Source organism: Sarcophilus harrisii, chromosome 3 (assembly GCF_902635505.1).
Source record: "Sarcophilus harrisii chromosome 3, mSarHar1.11, whole genome shotgun sequence".
NCBI lineage: Eukaryota > Metazoa > Chordata > Mammalia > Dasyuromorphia > Dasyuridae > Sarcophilus > Sarcophilus harrisii.
This window is the reverse complement of record NC_045428.1, coordinates 540349747-540369617: the sequence shown is the minus strand read 5'-3', so window position 1 is coordinate 540369617 and position 19871 is coordinate 540349747. Positions and strand designations below refer to the sequence as shown.

Sequence of the window (19871 nt, the reverse complement as noted above, 5' to 3'; positions counted from 1 at the left end):
TTCCAGGTCAAATGGGAGAGGATCTGAATTCAGAGGCACTATCCCCTCCATCCAAAGACTAGAAGTGATTACATTAACAAGTTCTTGTTTATTATTTTTTTTAATGAGCAGACAAAGAAGAAATAACTGAATTATAGAAAATTACTGTGGGAATAGGGAAGATCAAGGTTCATCTTAAGAGGAGGATATTGAAGTTTAAAAAAAAAAACCTTAGTAAAATGATTACCTGCCCAAAAAGAATTCAAAAGTCAAATGAAATTGAGGAAAAACCAAAAAAGAAAAAAAGAACAATCCAAGAAAAATAAGATTATAAAAAGAAAGTTAACCAATTTGAAGAGATCCAGCATCTTTTTTTTTTTTAAAGCTTTTTATTTTCAAAACATATGCATGGATAATTTTTCAACATTGAGCCATGTATAGTCTTGTGTTTCAGATTTTCCCCTCCTTCTCCCCATCCCCTCCCTTAGATGGAAAGCAAAAGATCTGGAGTCTTTAGGAAGAAAATGACTCTTTGAAAATTAGAAAGGGGCAAGAGGAAGCCAGTAATGGTAAAAGAAATCAAGAAATAATAAAATATAAAAAATGAAAAAATTGAAAAGATGTAAGACATCTCATAAGAAAAGCAACAGATTTGGAGAACAGATCAAGAAGACAAAACCTAAGAATAACTGAACTACTTGAAAGCTATGACCAAAAAAGAACCTTAATACAATAATGCAATAATTAAAGAAAATTGTCCTGAAGTGATCATATAAGAGGGGAAAGTAGAAATAGAAAAAAATCCACCAATCACTACTTTAAAAAGATCTTATAAGGAAAACATACAGGAACACCATTGTTAAATTTCAAAATTGCAAGATCAAAGAGAAAATTTACAAGCAACAATAAAACCAATTGAAATATGCTGGAGCTACAATTAGAATCACATAAGACCTATCAGTGGCTACAAGACAAGACCACGGATCCTAGAATACTATATGATGACAATCAAAAGAACTAGGGTTTGGCCAAAAATATTATATCCAGTAAAATTAAGAATAGTAATGAAATGGAAAAATATCAACATTCAAGTCAGATTTTCAGGATTTTTTTTGCAAACAAACCTGAACTCAATAGAAAATTTGACATACAAGAGCCAAAATCAAAGACTAATTTCAAGAGACTCAACAAGAACTTTTTATGTTTTTATACATGGAAATTAAACCTTAAGACTAAGATTGTCAATAATTGAATAGTCTAAAAGAAAGATTGGGGTAGAAATGAATATGATGTGAGTTTAAAAAGCAAAATTATGAAGGAAAAGGTAAAAACAGTAATTATCCTATACAATGGAAGTGTGGCAACAAAAACTGATACAGAGAAATTAGACTGGGAAGTAGGACAGATAGTTCTGAAATCCTACTAACATTGGGAATGGGTTAAAGATGGAATAATAAATACATTTACCTTAATATATATATAATCTTCAAAAGATATAAAGAAACAAGAGGAAGAGGGAATAGCATATAGTGGGGTACAGAGGATAAATTAAGGGAAATGTGATAAAGTATATAGATTAATATGAATAGGATAAAGAAGGAGGGAAACATTGGGAAGAAAGGATAAAAGAGGGATCTTTGGGGGGAGGGGAAGGTTAAGTAATAGCAAGGCAAGCTAGTATGTAGAAGTAAAGTAGAAGAATTAACAGAGATAAGCAACAGATATATACAAATGCAATAAAAATGATCAGGAATAGAATTTATTAGGGAAAAGAAAGTAGGGATAGTAATCATTGATCTCAAAATTAAAGTTAAAAAATGTAATCAAAAGAGAAATCTTCATTATATGTCACCCATGTTAATATTGTTAAATATATATGTGTGTGTGTGTGTGTGTGTGTGTGTGTGTGTGTATACATTTATATAGGTATATATGTGTGTGTGTTTGTATGTATGTCTGCTTGGGGGAAACTGGAGGGAGAAAAGGGGGAAAAGAATAAAGTGAAAAATACACAACAAAGAACAAAAGAAAAACTACAAGGAAGCAAAAAAAATGGACAGTTCTGAATTCGATGTTTTCTATACTATATGTGCTTTCTTGAAATAGAAACTTATTGCTATATATTTTGAATCCTCTCATGTTTTGCTGGGCATAAGACAAATTTTTTTTTTCTTTTTCAGTCATTTTCCATTTTGTATGTAAGCATTAAATAAATAAATGCATTAAATACATATATATATATAATATTAATATATGTTTATAATATGTGTTATATACATTTAATACATCAATAATACATTAAATGCATACATTCAAGCTAAAAAGCTTTTATACAAGAAAATTAAATTAACAAAGATATGATATTTGTATCAACTATCTCTGATTAAGAGATACAAGATAGATAGAGAATGCAAATATGTAAGACAAAAGAATACCCCATAAACCTAATGTGGTCAAATGATACTAACAGTTTTCAAAAACTTAACTACAAGCTAATAATATCTATATGAAAACATTTTCAAATCATTAATAAGAAAAATGCAAATCTAAAAAACCTTTGATGCTTTATCTTGCCTTCTGAAAATAGGCGAAGATAGAAAAGGAAAAGAATAGTAAATTACAAACAGGAAATGATGCACTGCTAGTGGAGCTATGAATTGATCTAAATGTTCTAGAAAGCAACTTGGAATTATGCTAAACAAATGGGTAAAATATCCATACACTATGACAAAGCGATCCCATAGTTACACATTGTTCAAAGAGATAATAGCAAAATGAAAGATCTAATAAATCTACATATTTTTAGCATCATTGTTTTTTGTAATACAAAGAACTGTTAGAAAAAGTAGATGCCATCAATTGGGAAATAACTAAACAAATTGTGTTACATAAAATGTAATGGAGTATTTCTGTACTGTGAGAAACAATAAAATTAATCCAGAGAAGCATAAAAAGTCATATAAAATGACATAAAAAGGGCAGATGGGTAGCACAGTGGATAGAGCACCAGCCCTGAAGTCAGGAGGACCTGAGTTCAAATTTGACCTCAGACACTTAACGCTTTCTAGCTGTGTGACCCTGGGTAAGTCACTTAACCCCAATTGCCTCAGCAAAAAAAATTTTTTTTTAATTTGAAATGACATAAAAGTAAAGTCACCAAAACCAGGTAAACAATACATACAATGGCTACAATAAAATAAACTGAAAACAAAATTTAAATTTAGTTTTGCATAATTATGAACAACCTTGTCATTGAAGAGGTAAAATGACAGACCTCCCTTTCTTCTTTGCAAAGACTGAGGGACCATGAATGAAGAATGCTACATTTAACATTAGACAAGGTTGACATATTATTGATTTGTCTAGCTGAACTAAGTTTTTCTCTTTATAAAAAAACCAAAACTCTTTGTTAAGAGTAGATGGCTTTCTGAGAGGAACATAATAGGAAATAGGATGATATTAAAAGATAAAAATAAAACTTGAAAAATATATACTATTCACATGGACAATACTAAATAAGCATTTTAAATAAAATGTAACACTTATTTTGCAAAGGCATAAACACAGATTTTAAATTAAATCTTACTAAAATCTTAATAACAACCATTTAAAACAATTAACTAAACCTGTTTAATAATAAATTGATGAGCATTTATTAATTATCTACTATGTGCCAAATTCTATACTAAGCTCAAGGGATACCATTAAAAAAAAAAAAAGACAAAAGATAGTCCCTGCCGTCTAAGACCCCACTATCTAATGAGGGAGACAAAATTTAAGAACTCCATAAAAATAAGCTGTTGAGAGGACAAACAAGAAGTAAGCAACAAAGCTTGAGAGGCACAAGGGACTGGTAATTAATAGGGACTGGGAAAAGCTTCCTGTAGATAGTAGGATTTTATCTGAGACTTGAAGGAAGCAGTAGAAGGTAGAAGGCAGAATCACATAGGCAGGGAAGACTAGTAGAGAAAATGCTTGGAATTAAGAGATGAAATGTAACATTTAAATTAATTTTCACATATTTATCATATCACAAAAGATCATAACTTTTCAGTCACATCTTTGAGATAGACATCAGAGTTCTTTGCTTCTCCACCCCCATCTCCTATCATTCTCCTTCATTTTTCCTTCTTATATAGTGTTTTTCTGGTTGTATTATTTTTTGGAGGGGGGAAGGGCCTTTAGCAAAATATATATTATATATATACATATACTAATAAAGACTACAAAAAAATTAATTTCTTACTCCAGTAGTTGCTACAGGAAGTGGATTGGCTGTGTAAAGACTCCTTTTCCCATCATAAACTGGTCTCCGGTCTCCAAATATCGTTACCTTAAAATGCTGAACCATTGAGTCAACCACTTCCCTAAAGAAGAAAACACAATATTAACACAAACTTCTATGTGAGACAGAGGTGGGGGTGGGGTGGGGAGGGTGAGAAATGTAATAAATCACAAATTTGAAGATCTTTAATATCACCTATTTAGTTGAATAAATTTTTGTTAAGACTTAAGAACCTGTCAATATTCTGAAAGGCATCTGGTTTTCTGGAAAATGATTATCAAAACAACATGCTCCTGGCAAGAAGAATGTTTTGAGAAGACAGGGAAGATGCATTTGGCTGAATAATTTGATCAAGAAGTTTGCCAAGTGCAAGGAAGGAGAAGGTAGAAAAAGAAATCTAAAAACTGTAGAGTTAGATATCTCAGTTAAAATTTAAATAGTAGAATAGGCCTATGGTTGAAATACAGTAGTTATTCAATAGAATCAGGTGTGATAAGAAGGGTAATGAAATAGCATTGTATATAAAGAAGCTTTGTATATATAACTATATGGAAATCTATAAACCTGAAGTTAGAAGTGCAGTAAGCCCACACTTTACCTGATAATTTTTTTTTTCTGAATCCCAATCACATTCACAAGCTTTCTTCAAACCTTTTCACTCTCTTCAAGCCTTTAACCTTTCCCCAGTCTCCTCTTTTACTAAGAAAAAGTTTTATTTCCTACACTGAAATTTCTTTCTATTTTCACCATCTAACAAGCATTTAGTGATTGACTGCTATGAATCAAGCATGAAACTAGATAATGAAGATACAAAATGTTGTCTGACTTCAAATAACTTATGTTTTATTAGAGTGGAGAAATACAGGAATAAAAAATACAAATATAAATACAAATTAATTTTGGAAGAAAGAACTAACGTTTGGCGACATCAGGATAGGCTTCCTGTAGGCAACACAAACTGCGCTTTTCAGGATGAAAGGGATTCTATGAGAGGAATATAAAGAAAAGAATGCATTCCAAACATAGGTAATAGGCTATGCAAGGAGCAGATCTGAATCAATCTGAATTTACCAAGTTAAGTGGTACAGTATTCTTGCTGATGATCTCCAGCTAGTGATTAAATAAATCTCCTTAACTAAATATGTGACTCATTTCATTCCAAAACTGAACTTAAACTAATAAACTATCAGCTAGTTCCAGACTTGCTAATGATACAATTTCTCCACTATTCAGGACTTTTATGCTTGACTCCCCCTCCATACACAGCATGATCTAGTTAAATTGGTTTATTTGGTATTTCTTGAACATCACACACCATCTTCTCAACCTTGCTTTTGCACTCTTATCAGCCCCCATACCTGGAATGTTTTTCCTTCCTCACTTCAGACTCATGGTTTCCTGGGATACCTTCAAGATTTTAAGTCAAACTTAAGTTTCACCTTCTTGCTTGTTCTACCCCTTCCCTTTGCTGCTAGAATCTTCCCTTTGAAATTACCTTCTATTTACATTGTATACATCTACAAAGTTGTCTCCCATTAAAATATGAGTTCCTTGAAAGCAGGAATTGGGATTTTATTTTTCTGCCTGGCACATAGTAAATCCTTAATAAACAAATAATTATTGACTAACTGATTAAATGGAACATAATGTATTTCTAAATCCATTTGCTAACATACATACAAGAATTGTATGAACACAAACACAAAGCACTTTTGCAGATATACAGACTTAAATAACTGTTCCCCAAAGTTCACTCCTGGATTCTCTTTTCCTACTTGGTAATCACTAGTTGGTGATCTTATCAACTCTTACTGACTCTAGTATATCTCTTTGTAGACAATTTTCAGATTTATTTGTCCAGTCCTAACCTTCCTAATGATCTCCAGTCTCCAATCTATTGCATATCTTAAATTGAATTTCCTACAAGAAATCTTAAAACTCAGTATGTTCAAAACTAAACTTATCTTTTCTCCCAAAACCCTCCCTGCCCTTCAAAACTTTCATATTACTATCTAGGATACAACCGTTTTCAGGTCTAAAAATTTAGGTACTGTTCTTTACTTATCACTCTCTCACTATCTCCTATTCCTATTTCCAATCGGTGAACAAATCCTGTTCTATCTTCCTAATAGCTCTCATTATATCTCCTATTCTCTCAAAATGCCACCGTCTGGTACAGGTCTTCATCATGTCATATATGAATCATTACAAATAGCTTGCTAGTTGGTCTTCATGGATTTCATGGCTTTCTTCTAGTTCCAACTAAAATCTCATCTTTCACAAAAAACTTTCCTCATTCCCTTTAATTCTAGTGCTTTCTCTGTATTGATAATCTCTAATTTATCTTGCTTATATCTTGTTTGTACATATCTATTTGCATATTGTCTTCCCCATTAGAATATGAGCTTGCTCCTTGAACATAGGGAATTATATTTTTGTCTTTCTTTGTATCTCCAGTGTTAGACAGTGCCTGGTACTTAACTGCTAGATGACCAACTGATTTAGGATTACAAAACTTGGACTGACTTCTATTCAGTAGTCTCAGCTACCTTTAGTCTTGACTCATGAAAAATTTTCTATCAGTTAGAGCTGTCCCAAAGTAGAATAGGTTTTCTCAGGAACCATTAGGTTCCCTCAGAATAGGTTTTTAAGGGAAAGGTAGAAAGATGATTAACTACTCGGAAATATTGTTTTAGGGATTCCTAATCAGGTAAGAATTGGGCTAAATAATTAAGGTCCTCCTCTAAATCTGTCATTACATAATTCTCTCTATTTCCAATTGGCTACATTCCTCAGGACTTCTCCATATGTCCCAGAAATCTCTCCATCCTGGAAGACTATGTCAGCCCTGAAATGTTCAACAAAAAAGTACCTTTCAGCCTCTGAGGCCCCTCATACTCCTGCCAGAACCTCTATTTTAAAGGAGAACAAAGTTAAGAAACATAAAGAATCAAAGCCCCTAGGGGATCTATTTATTCAACTCTAAAATATTACAGTTTGCCAAAATGCCTAAAAGTTGGAAAGGTTTGTAATTTTACATATAAAAATCCATATTATATAGTCATTCCAAATTTTTGCCCTCAGAAGAATCATTCTTCCTTTCTAATAATTAATGTAATTTAGTAGTATTAGTCTAAGATCTGTGAAGCATTCAACTGGTATCTCTAACTTTTCTTACCTTCTAAATAAAGTAATTAAGAACATTATTTATTAGTTGATATATTTCTTTGCTATAGTTTCCCCAAGAGGGCTAACCACTCAGAGAACCACATAATATTTAGTTCTCATGGGCAATATTTTCTTGGTCTTTTTTTTCAAATCACATCAAACAAAAGCTTTCTAATCCCCACTGGAACAATTACTCCATTGTAGCCACAAATATTTCTATAATTGGAGTAGAATTAGTATAGCAATTAAAAATATCCTTATACAGAAAAACACAAGTTTTTTTTTTCTCCTTAAAATTAGTCCATTAAGAAATCACAACTAAACATTGCACCCAAATATTTTTTCACTTAATATCTCAATTTTCATAATATCTCTGCAACAAAAGGAATATTATCCTATATTTTACAGAGAAGATATGGACAAAAAGGGAAGCACTTGGCAAACTGATGATTCAAGCCAAAGACACAGTTTGAAAAGTATTAAAAAAAATTCACAGTCTTTTTCCACCAGTTAAATATGTGGTATGAGTTTGGTTTTAGCAATCTTGGCATGGTTATAGCCATTTTGCTGTGGAATATACAACAGCTGCTCAGAAGTGAGTTGCTGAGGTTTCAGAAGCAGGAATGTGAAAGAAATAGAGACTAAAGCAGGCAAAAAGCAGGCCTGGAGTGCGAGTGAACAGTACTGACTACAAAAAGACTTGAAGGCCAAAGAAGCTACAACTCTGGATGTCATGGCAGTTGTGGAACTGAGGTAGAGCAGAAAATCTTACCCAACCTGCTGGCTTCTGTGTGATATCTATCCATAAATCCACAATAACAATCACATAATGCATAAGAAAAAAATAACCTTATTCCATAATAATCCAGTTGCTCTATAAAAGAATGTGAAGCTTGAGCCATGCTGTAATCAGATGCTTAGATTTTAAACTATTTCTACATAGTATTTGTTATGGTACTTTTACCATTTTTGGAAACTAGAGAATCTAGCTTCAATACTGACTGAAATATAATTCAAATATTTCATGTTCTCATTTCATACTAAATCATTTAATGAATATAATGAATAATTAATATACATTCTGTTCCTTTTAGTTGACAGAAAAAGGAGAATGCCACATTGTTTCATTGGTGGCCTTAGTACAGGGGGGAAAAATAAAGAGTTAAAAATTGTATATAATTCTATATAGCTTTTTCATGGACTTTATTATTGTAAGCATCAATAAAGTAGTGAGAAGTGATAGGCATCCTTAAATGGTCCCATCTAGACAGAAATTAGTATAATATTGCTGATAAAGCCATTTAAGAACCTTAAGAGTTACCCTTGATAGAATAGGGCCAGGTGGCAGAACTCAGCTGTTTGTGAATACCATGTTACCACAGCACATAGATAGGCACTTGAAAGTAAATACTGTTTAACACAATATAAAATAAAAGACATGGTAGAACATATAGTCCTTCAGAAATTAAAATAACTTCTATCCTATAGATACTTGAAGACATGATCACACAAGTTAAGAAGGAAAATAATGTGTATATATAATAATGTATATGAGCAAAATAAAGAACCAGCATGGAACTCAGAGTATTTCTGCTCTAGGTTAGTTCTTTAAAAGTTTCTTTTTATTATAATCCATCTAATTTTTTTTTAAATTAAAGCTTTTTATTTGTAAAACATATGCATGAATAATTTTTCAACACTGACCCTTACAAAGCCTTCTATTCCAAATTATCTCCTTCCCCCCACCCCTTCCCCTAGATGGCAATTAGTTCCATACATGTTAAATATGTTAAAATATAATCCATCTAATTTTTTAAATGAGCATTTGTGGTATTTGATAGTAGTATAATAAAAATAGTCACCTACTATTAACGACTTCTAATAAAAACCACTGGACAGAAATAAAATCAAGAGAAAGGAACATCAATTGATAAATGATCAAAATATATGATCTATGCCCTAAGGGCTATAAATTTATACATATCGTCTAATCTAACAATACCACTGTTAGGCATGAATACCAAAAGATTTTTAAAAAGGGGAAAAAGAGAAAAAAACCTATATGTGCAAAAATATTTGTAGCAGCTCCCTTCTCAGGGCAAAGAATTGGAAGCTGAAGGGATGGCCATCATTTGAGAAATGGCTGAATAAGTTGTGATGTGTGACGGTTATGAACTATTGTTATTCTATGGGAAGTTATGCTTCTAAGAACATTGAATGCTCTTAGGAAAAAAAAGCCTAGAAAGTCCTCCATGAACTCAAGCAAAGTGAAATGTACTGATAAAAAGTAATAGCAATGTTTTGGGATGACCAGATGTAAATGACTTTGCTATCCTCAACAGTTCAAGGATGCATGACTACTCTGAAGTACTTACGGTGAAAAATCCTATCCATACCCAGGAGAAGAAATTGATTATCTGAATACAGTCTGAATCATACTCTCTTTAAAAAAAAAACTATTTCTCGAGGGCTTTTTAAAATTTAGGATGGGAGATCTATATTTTCTTTCACAACATGACTTTTATGAAAATATTTTGCATAACTTCACATGTGGTTTCTTAATGGGGATTTGGGGTGGAGGAGTTAAGGCAAAGAATCTGGAATTCAAAAGTTTAAAAAAACAAAAGTAAAAAAAATTGTTTTAAATGTATAACTGCAAGATACATATAATAAAGAAAATATATACATTTAAAAATATATTTTAAAGAGAGAAAAGACACATAAAGATAGCAGACTCTTTAAGTCTGACTAAATCTAGCCAAGTTTACCCATGAGATGACCCAAAGGCATTTAATGACATGCTGAGAACCAATTAAATTCCTTATGACTAAAGTGGAAATTCATCAGGATCTATCATTCTACTATACCGTTTAATGTAATTGTGGCAAATTATTTGTGTGAGGTGCATATGGACCTACTAAACCTAACACATGTTGATTTCAGAATATTTCAGAGCATTAGTCATTTTTTTGGTGAGTCATTATAAGCCTTCTCAGGAATTAACAAACCTTTCCACTGACAAATCACTGGGTAGAACCTGACCACTCTGCAAATTAAAATCTAATCATACACTGGCTTTGGGGTTTTATTCACAGCTGTCTGGTTAAAACTAAATGCAAATAACAGATGAATCTTAGCTCCCTCTCACTCTTCTAGAATAGCAGCTGTGCAAGTTCAGGGTTATTTTTCTCCCATTAAACCAGAAATTTCATAAATTAATCAAAAGGTTCAGTTAGTCCATTCAAGCAATCATAGTAGGAAAATTGAAAACACTTTTCTGTAAAATAGAATATAAAGAATATAAAAAGATACCAAGAATTTAGAATTAAATTCTGTTACTCTTGACAACTCAATCTAAGACTACTGTAATTAAAAATATTTGTAAAACATAAAACATATCACTGATAACTACTACTGAGTGGTTCCAGAGGTACAAAAAGCCTCTAAATTCAAATTAGTTTAATCCAACAATTATTAAGTGACTATTACAATAGGCAAGTAATGCAGATAAAAGACAAAACTAAACAGTTGCTGCCTTAAAGCAAAAAGTATAAATACTAGAAAGAATGAAACCAAAATTTGTTTCCTTTTAGAATCAATGCTAACAGTACTTCTCAGACTCAATTCTGTTTAATATGAATAGGGTTTTATGGAATTCAAAAATTTCAGGTAAATAAATACTTCCTTTTAAAATATATAATATGACTAAAAACATTTGGTACTGGTTCAGAAACAGAGTAATGGATCACTGAAATAGATTAGGTACACAAGACACAATAACAGTCAATGACTGACAAAAATTGCTGAGGAAACTGGAAAATATTATGGCAGAAACTGGCATTTAACAACATCTCACACTCTGCACTAAAAATAAGGCTGAAATGGGTTCATAATTTACACATAAAGGATGATACTATAAGCAAATAGGAGAGCAAAGGGATAGTCTACCTATTAGATCTGTGGAGAAGGGAGGAATTTATGGCCAAAGAAGAATTACATAATATTATAAAATGCAAAATGGATAATTTTGATTACATTAAATTTAAGAGTTTTTGAACAAACAAAACCAAATGCATGAAGACTAGAAGGGAAGCAGAAAGCTGGGGGGAATATTTATTTCTAAAATATATGGAGAACTGACTTAAATTTATAAGAATATAAGTCCATTCCCCAATGGATAAATGGTTAGACAATCTTCAGATGAAGAAATTATTTCATTTTTTCCTGATGAAAAAATGTATTTCTAGTCATACAAAAAAATGTTCTAAATCACTATCAGTTAGAGAAATGCAAATTAAGATAACTCTGAGGTCAACCTTATATCTCTCAGATTGGCTAAGATGACAGGAAAAGATAAAAGATAAATGTTGGAGGGGATGTGGAAAAACTGGGACATTAATGCATTGTTAGTGGAGTTGTGAACTGATCCAGCTATTCCGGAGAACAATTTGGAAGTATGCCCAAAGGGTTATCAAACTGTACATACCTTTGATCCAGCAATGTCACTAATGAGTCTATAAATCAAATAGTTTAAAGAAAAGGAAAAAAGGAATATATACAAAAATATTTATAGCAATTCTTTTTGTGGTGACAAAGAAACTGAGAAGGAATCCATCAATTGGGAAACAGCTGAAAAAGTTGAGGTATATGATTGTGATATAATATTATTATGCTATATAAGAAATGACAAAAGGAATGGTTTCAGAGAAAACTGGAAAGATTTGCATGAACTGATAGCAACAGCAATATTATAACAATAATCAATTTTAAGAGAATTAACCACTTTTATCAATGATCCACAACAATTTTAATCGACAAATGATGAAAAATGCTCTCTAATTCTACTAGTTCTCTAGAGAGAGAGAACTGATGAACTGAGTGCATGCTTAAGCCTTTTCTTTTAAACTTTTTTTTTTTTTTTTTTTGCTTCCTTCTCTCTGCCCATACACAACATGGTTAATATGGAAATATGTTTTGCATCATTTCTTATGTATAATGAGTATTAAATTTCTTGCTTTCTCAATGAGTGGAGAAGAGGATAGAGGGAGGAAGAGCATTTGGAACAGAAAATAAAAATAAAATGAACAAAATCAGAGATCCTCTTTCCTCATACTTGAGTAACAAAAAAGTGATGCCACAAATGAGAAGATAATCAAATTTCAAGATGTAAAATTGGAAACTTAATGGATCAATGTATTAAGAACAAGAAACACAGACTTGGAAAAGAAGTTATTAGCCATCTAATCCAACTTATACCCAAAGGATTAATCTCATCTACATTTAGCATTTTTATAATAAATCAACCACACAAAATTTTAAAATTACAAACAAAACCAATATTCACATATACAAATTTATGGTTTAGTAGTTTGCTTTTTTTTGGTTGGTTTTTAAACATCTAGTAAACTAGTATAGCTTGTTTGTTTTTAAACATCTAGTAAACCAGTATATCTCTTTCTTTTACACTGTGCCACAATTCTAGTCCAGTTTCTCATCACCTCAAGTTTGGTCTCCTTGAAAGGAGTTAATTAACCCTTCACACAGACTCTACCCTACTGCTAATTAGCTGATAGATCTTCCCAGAATATGTTAAATATAATTTAACATGTCATTTAACATTTCATTCTCCTTCTCCAATATCTGTAATAGAATCCAAGATATCCTATCTTGTAGTTTTCTTATCCATTTTCAGATATAAAAAATATATCAGAAATAAACTGCAAGTTAGGGGGTGAAAATTTTTTTCACCCCCTATCAATTTGTATCCCATGTTTGGGAAGTATTTCCTTCTCATTTCTACCTCTCAGAATCTTTATCTTCTTGCAAGGTTCACATCAATATCACAAATTTTTAATAATTAAGAGTTAATAGTTTACCAGTCTAGATTTAACTGATAATCCAAAAGAATCGCTATTAAGCTGTCAAATAGTCATCTATCCTCTGCTTCAAGACTTCCAAATAGGGGAAACCCATCACCTCTCAAAGAAGCCAATTTTACTTTTGTAGACTTCTAATTGATGGGAAGTTTCTATTGACATCAACATGAAATTTGCCTCTTGGTTCAAACAAAACAACTCTAATCTCTTCCTCCATATATTAGTTTTTCAAATACTTATATGTATCATGTTTTCCTAGAGTCTTCTCTCCTCTATCATTAATTTACTCAGTTCTTTCAGCTGATCTTTATTTATTACCAATTCAAAGCTCTTTACCATTCTGATTGCCCTTTCTCTAGACACTCCAGTTTGTTTTCTTCTTGTGTCATAACACCAAAAAGTGGAAGCAATACTCAATTATAGTGCAACTATTAAATAGCTCCCTCTTTTTATACTTGAGAAAACCTAGGCAAGTTAATTTTTCTGGATCTCAGTTTCCTCATCTGAAAAATGAAGAGATTTGACTAGATGATCTCTAAAGTCATGATGCTAGATTATATCTAAGCCTCCACTTTTGTGTCGGTGAAGATAACAATCCTTACACTATTTAGCCTAATTGTTTATTTTTACATATCACTTTATAAACTTTCAAGTTTCACCACAAATTTTTGGGGATTAAATGAAAATTTGTCAAGGGCTTTAAAAATATAAGATATTGGTGGGGGAGCCAGGTGGGTACAGACAGAAAGTAGATTTGGTTAGCTGAAAAATAAAATAAAATTTAAAATATTTTTTCCAAGTTTAAGTACTATATAAATGTGAACTATTATTTTCTACAACTTTGGGACTGGAATATAACTGGATCATCAAGTTACTTTGTACCACTCACATTGTCTTCTTACTCAACTGCCTTCAAAATGATTATTTCTTAATTATAAAATCTGATTAAGTCTTCTTTTCCGCATTCTTCTTGTTTTCTGACTGCATCTGACATTGCTGACCACCCTCTCCTCCAGGATGTTTTCTCAACCCTATTCTCCAGTGATAGTACTTACCAAACTGAGAAACTACTTCTCGGCTAATTTTCTATATCATACACCCCTAAACTGAGAGTATTCCCTAAGGCTTTCTCATGAATCCTCCCCTCTCTCACAGTGATCTTATCAGTTCCCAAGAGTTTAATTATGTTTATGCAGATGACTCCAAGATCTATACATATGCAGCCCAAATCTCTCAGTGGAACTATAGTCTTGCATTACCACTTGCTTATTAAGACATTTTAAAATGGATATCTCAGAAAGAGGTCTTAAGCGCAACATATCCAAAAGAACTCATTTTTTAATTTCCCTATTTCTGTCAATAGCATTACCATTTTTCCAATCTCCCAGGTTTGCAAGCTATACTGAATCATTTGATAAATATTACCATTTCTACATTCATAATATTTTTCATGTTTCACTTGAACCTTTTTCTATCTCTTACAAAATCACCTTTAATTCAGGTCCTCCTCTTATCTGGACTACTGCCAACAGCCTCCTACTTAATCTTCCTGCCTCAGATCTTTCCCTACCTCAATTAATCTACACAGAAGCCACAACGATTTTCCTCAAATTAAAATTTAACTATATCATTGTTACCTGATAAAATCTAATGAAATCATTGTCTCTACAATAAACTGGTCTCAACCCATTTCTCCAGTTCATTATATATTACTCTCCTTCTCTTTCTCTATGGTCCATCCAAATTAATGGTCCATCCAAACCAGCTCTCTCTCTATTCTTCACACATTGTATTTTAACTGCCATTTCTGAGCTTCTGCACTGGTCCTCCCCCAAGCCTGAAAAGCACTCCTTACTCAATGCCTCAAAAATTCCCTCATTTCTTTCATGTAACTCACCTTCTTGACTTAATCACTCTCCTTAATGATCTTGAAGTTACTTATATTTATTCTGTATGTACTTGTATCTGTATATGTTGTCTTCCCAATAGAAAAAATAAGTTCCTTGAGAGAAGACTGGTTTTTTTTTACTCTTTCTATTCTCCAAGTAGCTAGCAGAGTTAGCACATGGACACTTAAAAAAAATACTTACTGATAGCAAAATTGCAGAATGATCAGCTGTGAATGACTTTGCTATTTTCAGCAATACACTGATCCAAGATTACTCCGAAGGACTTAGGTTGAAAACTTCTATCCATATTAAAAGAATTAATTGTGTCTGAATATAAACTGAAGCATACTTTTTTAAAACATTTTTTTGAGATTTTTAAAAGGATAGAGGGAAGGGGAAGAGAATCTTTGTTTTCTTTTGTTAACATGACTTTCACAGCAATATTTTGCTTGACTTCACATGGGTCTTCTCAGTAGGGGGAGGGGTAGAGAGGAAAGGGGAGAATCTGGAACTCAATTTTAAAAACAAATGTAAAAAAAAATTTGTTTTCCATATAACTGAGGAAAATAAAATTTTTAAAAAAAATATAAAAACTTACTGATTGACCAAAAGAATCTCTAAACTGAATCAATATATTATTTGATTCAAAGCCTTGTGATTAATAAGTATGACAGGTAATTAATATATGCTAACTGTCCTAATAGCTTAATATCATAAATTACATTTCTGGTCTTTAGGGACTGTTTAGGAACAACTCATCAGGAGCTTAAAATAAGGAAATGTAGGATGGGTGAAAATAGGTGGAAATGAGAGAAAAGACCAAAGATTTAGAACGAAGGGAGTGTAAGGATCATCTAGTATTAAGCCCTATATTTAGAGAGGAGTAAACTGAGGGCCAGAGTTTAACTGATTTGCCTGAAACTTACATTCAAATCCAGCTCCTCTGAGTCTTTTAACTATGTTAGAATCCCACACTTCCCACAGGCCTACTGGCTTCACCCAGAGTTGAGGAGGGATGTACATATACTTTAGATTTTTTCTATCATAATTAGGGAAATGTAAATGTTCAAGTTAAAATGAAATGGAGTTTCAAAGCAGTTTATACAATTGAACTACTATTTTTGCAACTGTTCTATCCCTAAAGTATACTGAATTCTAAAAAAGGTTGGAATAACTTAGTCAAATTGTAGATATAATCTTACAACAGATGCAAAATTAAAGTAGATTACAGTACCCCTAAAATCACAATGTTTCATATCTTACCTGTTTACCCTCCTAGGACATTTGTCTGGTTTAATATCTACCTCATAGAGATAGACATCAATCTTTGGGATTTCAACCTGGAAGCAGTTGGCCAGCAGCTTAATGGGTTTGCCCATGGTGCCATAGCCAGGACGTCTGGGCACCATAAGCAGGGGCTGTGCCCCAACGGGTCCTACTAGGGAAAAAAAGAGAAATATATCATTACACCTTGCAATTGCTATATTAGGGTCAGAGATTGTGAGGAGGGCGTCTTATCTTGAGGAATCTTATTTAAAAATATATATTTGTAACTGTTTCATTTTTCCTTGTTCCATGATTTTCAAGTGTCACTGAGACAACCAAGAAGAAATGTCTATACACATTAGGCACATACAGACATAAGAGAAATCAGATAATAATAAGAGAATTACAGAAATAGAAAGGACCCCAATGGTCAGTTAGTCCAACCCAAACCTTAAAAAGAAACCCCATTACAATAGACCATAAAAGTCTATTTCAAATCAAGCATCTACTCTCAAGAATCTACTATGTGCCAAGTACTATACTAATCACTGAGGATACAATAAATATCAAAAGACAGTGCCCCACCTGTCAGATTGGCTAAGATGACAGGAAAGAATAATGATGATTGTTGGAGGGGATGTGGGAAAACTGGGACATTGATTCATTGTTGGTGGAGTTGTGAACGAATCCAACCATTTTGGAGAGTAGTTTGGATCTATGCTCAAAAAGTTATCAAACTGTGCATACCCTTTGATCCAGCAGTGTTACTACTGGGATTATATCCCAAAGAGATTATAAAGAAGGGAAAGGGACCTGTATGTGCACGAATGTTTGTGGCAGCCCTTTTTGTAGTGGCTAGAAACTGGAAACTGAATGGATGTCCATCAGTTGGAGAATGGCTGAATAAATTGTGGTATATGAAAATTATGGAATATTACTGTTCTGTAAGAAATGACCAACAGGATGATTTCAGAAAGGCCTGGAGAGACTTACACGAACTGATGCTAAGTGAAATGAGCAGGACCAGGAGATCATTATATACTTCTACAACAATACTAGATGATGACCAGTTCTGATGGATCAGGCCATCCTCAGCAACGAGATCAACCAAATCATTTCTAATGGAGCAGTAATGAACTGAACTAGCTATGCCCAGAAAAATAACTCTGGGAGATGACTAAAAACCATTACATTAAATTCCCAATCCCTATATTTATGCACACATGCATTTCTGATTTCCTTCACAAGCTAATTGTACAATAATTCAGAGTCTGATTCTTTTTGTACAGCAAAATAATGTTTTGGTCATGTATACTTATTGTGTTTCTAAGTTATATTTTAATATATTTTAACATCTACTGGTCATCCTGACATTTAGGGGAGGGGGTGGGGGGGTAAGAGGTGAAAAATTGGAACAAGAGGTTTGGCAATTGTTAATGCTGTAAAGTTACCCATGTATATATCCTGTAAATAAAAGGCTATTAAATAAAATAAAAAAAAAAAAAAAAAAAAGACAGTGCCCACTCTCAAAAATTTAATTGATTTAATTTCATGGGAAAGACAGCATTCAAATAGTTATATATAAAAAAGGTACAGACAATAGTAGAGATGGTTCCAGAGGGAAAATATTAAGGATGAGGAAAATTAAAGAAGACTTTTTGCAAAAGGTGAAACTTTAGGTAAAATTTAAAACAAGCTAGGAGATAGAGATAAGGAAAGAAAAAATTCCAGGTGTGGAGGACAGTCAGTGAAAATATCTGGAATCAAAACATATAGTCATATACTTTGAAAGAACAAGAAGGCCAGTTTTACTGATTGTAGAGTACAAAAGGGAAGGGTGGGCGTTTAAGAAGACTGAAAAGGTGAGAGGGGGCCAAATTATGAAGGGCCAAAAAGCTAAACAGAGGATTTTATATTTGATCATGGAGGTAACAAAGAAGCATTGGGGAGAGGCGAGGTTTACTGAATAGTGTTGTAACATGTTCTTTAGGAAGAATGATTTGACATTCAGCAGAGGATGAATGAAATGGATGGAAAATTGAGGCAGACAATGTTTCTGATAAAGGGCTCATTTTCAAAATACATAGAGAAGTGACTCAAATTTATAAGCATACATGTCATTCCTCAGTTGATAAATGGTCAAAGTATATGAACAATTTTCAGATTGATGAAATTCAAGTCATTTCTAGTCATATGAAAAAATGTTCTACATATCACTATTGATTAGAGAAATGAAAATTAAGACAACTCTGAGGTACCACTTCACACCTCTCAGATTGGTTAGATGACAGGAAAAGATAATGATAAATGTTAGAAGGGATGTGTGAAAATAGTAACACTAATGCATTGTTGATGGAGTTGTGAAATGATCTAACTATTCTAGAGAACAAATTCTGACTATGCCCAAAGGGCTACAAAGCTGTGCATATCCTTTGATCCACTACTGGGTCTGTATCCCAAAAAGATAATAAAAAAAGAGAAAAGGACCCATGTGCTAAAAAGTTTATAGCAGCCCTTTTTGTAGTGGTAAAGAACTAGAAATTGAGTAGATGTCCATCAGTTGGGTAATTGCTGAATTAAGTTATGGTGTATGAATGTAATGAAATAGTATTGTTCTATAAGAAATGATGAGCAACCTGATGAGCAGGTTGATTTCAGAAAGGCTTGGAGAGATTTACATGAACTGATGCCAAATGAAGTGAGTAGAAGCAAGAGAATATTGTACACAGTAACAAGATTGTATGATGATCAACTATGATGGAGTTGGCTCTTCTCAACAATGCAGTGCTTCAAGGCAACTCCAATAAAACTTGGGATGGAAAATGCCAATCACATCCAGAGAAAGAACTGAATGTGGATCAAATGTGGATATATTTTCACCTTTTTATTTATTTCTTCTCTTTTAGTCTGGTTTTTCTTGCACAACATGACAAATAATGGGGGGAGGAAATTGAAGCAGGGAGACCAAACAGCAGGCTGTTGTAATATTCCTGATATCTGATAATAAAGGCCTATACCAAAGTGTTGATGGTATCAAGAAGAAAGAGGGTCTATGTAAGAGATGACATGAAGGTAGAAATGACAAGGTCTGACTATTGATTAGATAGTAGGGAAGAGGGGAAGGTAGAGAATGACACTTAGGTTGTAAGCTTGGATAACTGGGAATATCGTGTCCTGGTAGTAAGAAAGTTTGTAAGGAAGAAAGGATTTGGGGGAAAAGATGAGTTCAGTTTGGGATGTTTTGATTTAAGAGTTTTGAAACATTCAGTTCAAGATGAACAATAGACAACTGAGATGGCAGACTGGAAATCATCAGAAAGGTTAAGACTAGACAAATGTGACAATCATTAACATAGAAATAATAGAAATAATCATGGAAAAGGATGAGATCAAGGGAAACAGAGAAGA

General features: G+C 32.7%; 1 protein-coding gene across 2 annotated transcripts in view; it reads right to left on the bottom strand.

The window, feature by feature from the left end:
* The window catches only part of AGO3 (argonaute RISC catalytic component 3), an 85796-nt gene that overhangs the window by 49957 nt on the left and 15968 nt on the right, over nt 1–19871 (bottom strand). The window contains exons 2-3 of one of the 2 annotated variants that reach the window (XM_031962138.1): nt 16461–16635; nt 4226–4346 (exon numbers count right to left, since the gene is read on the bottom strand). In XM_031962138.1, the coding sequence (XP_031817998.1) occupies nt 4226–4346; nt 16461–16635 (296 nt within the window). The remainder of the gene's footprint in view (nt 1–4225; nt 4347–16460; nt 16636–19871) is intronic. The other variant, XM_031962139.1, reaches the window with a different exon arrangement.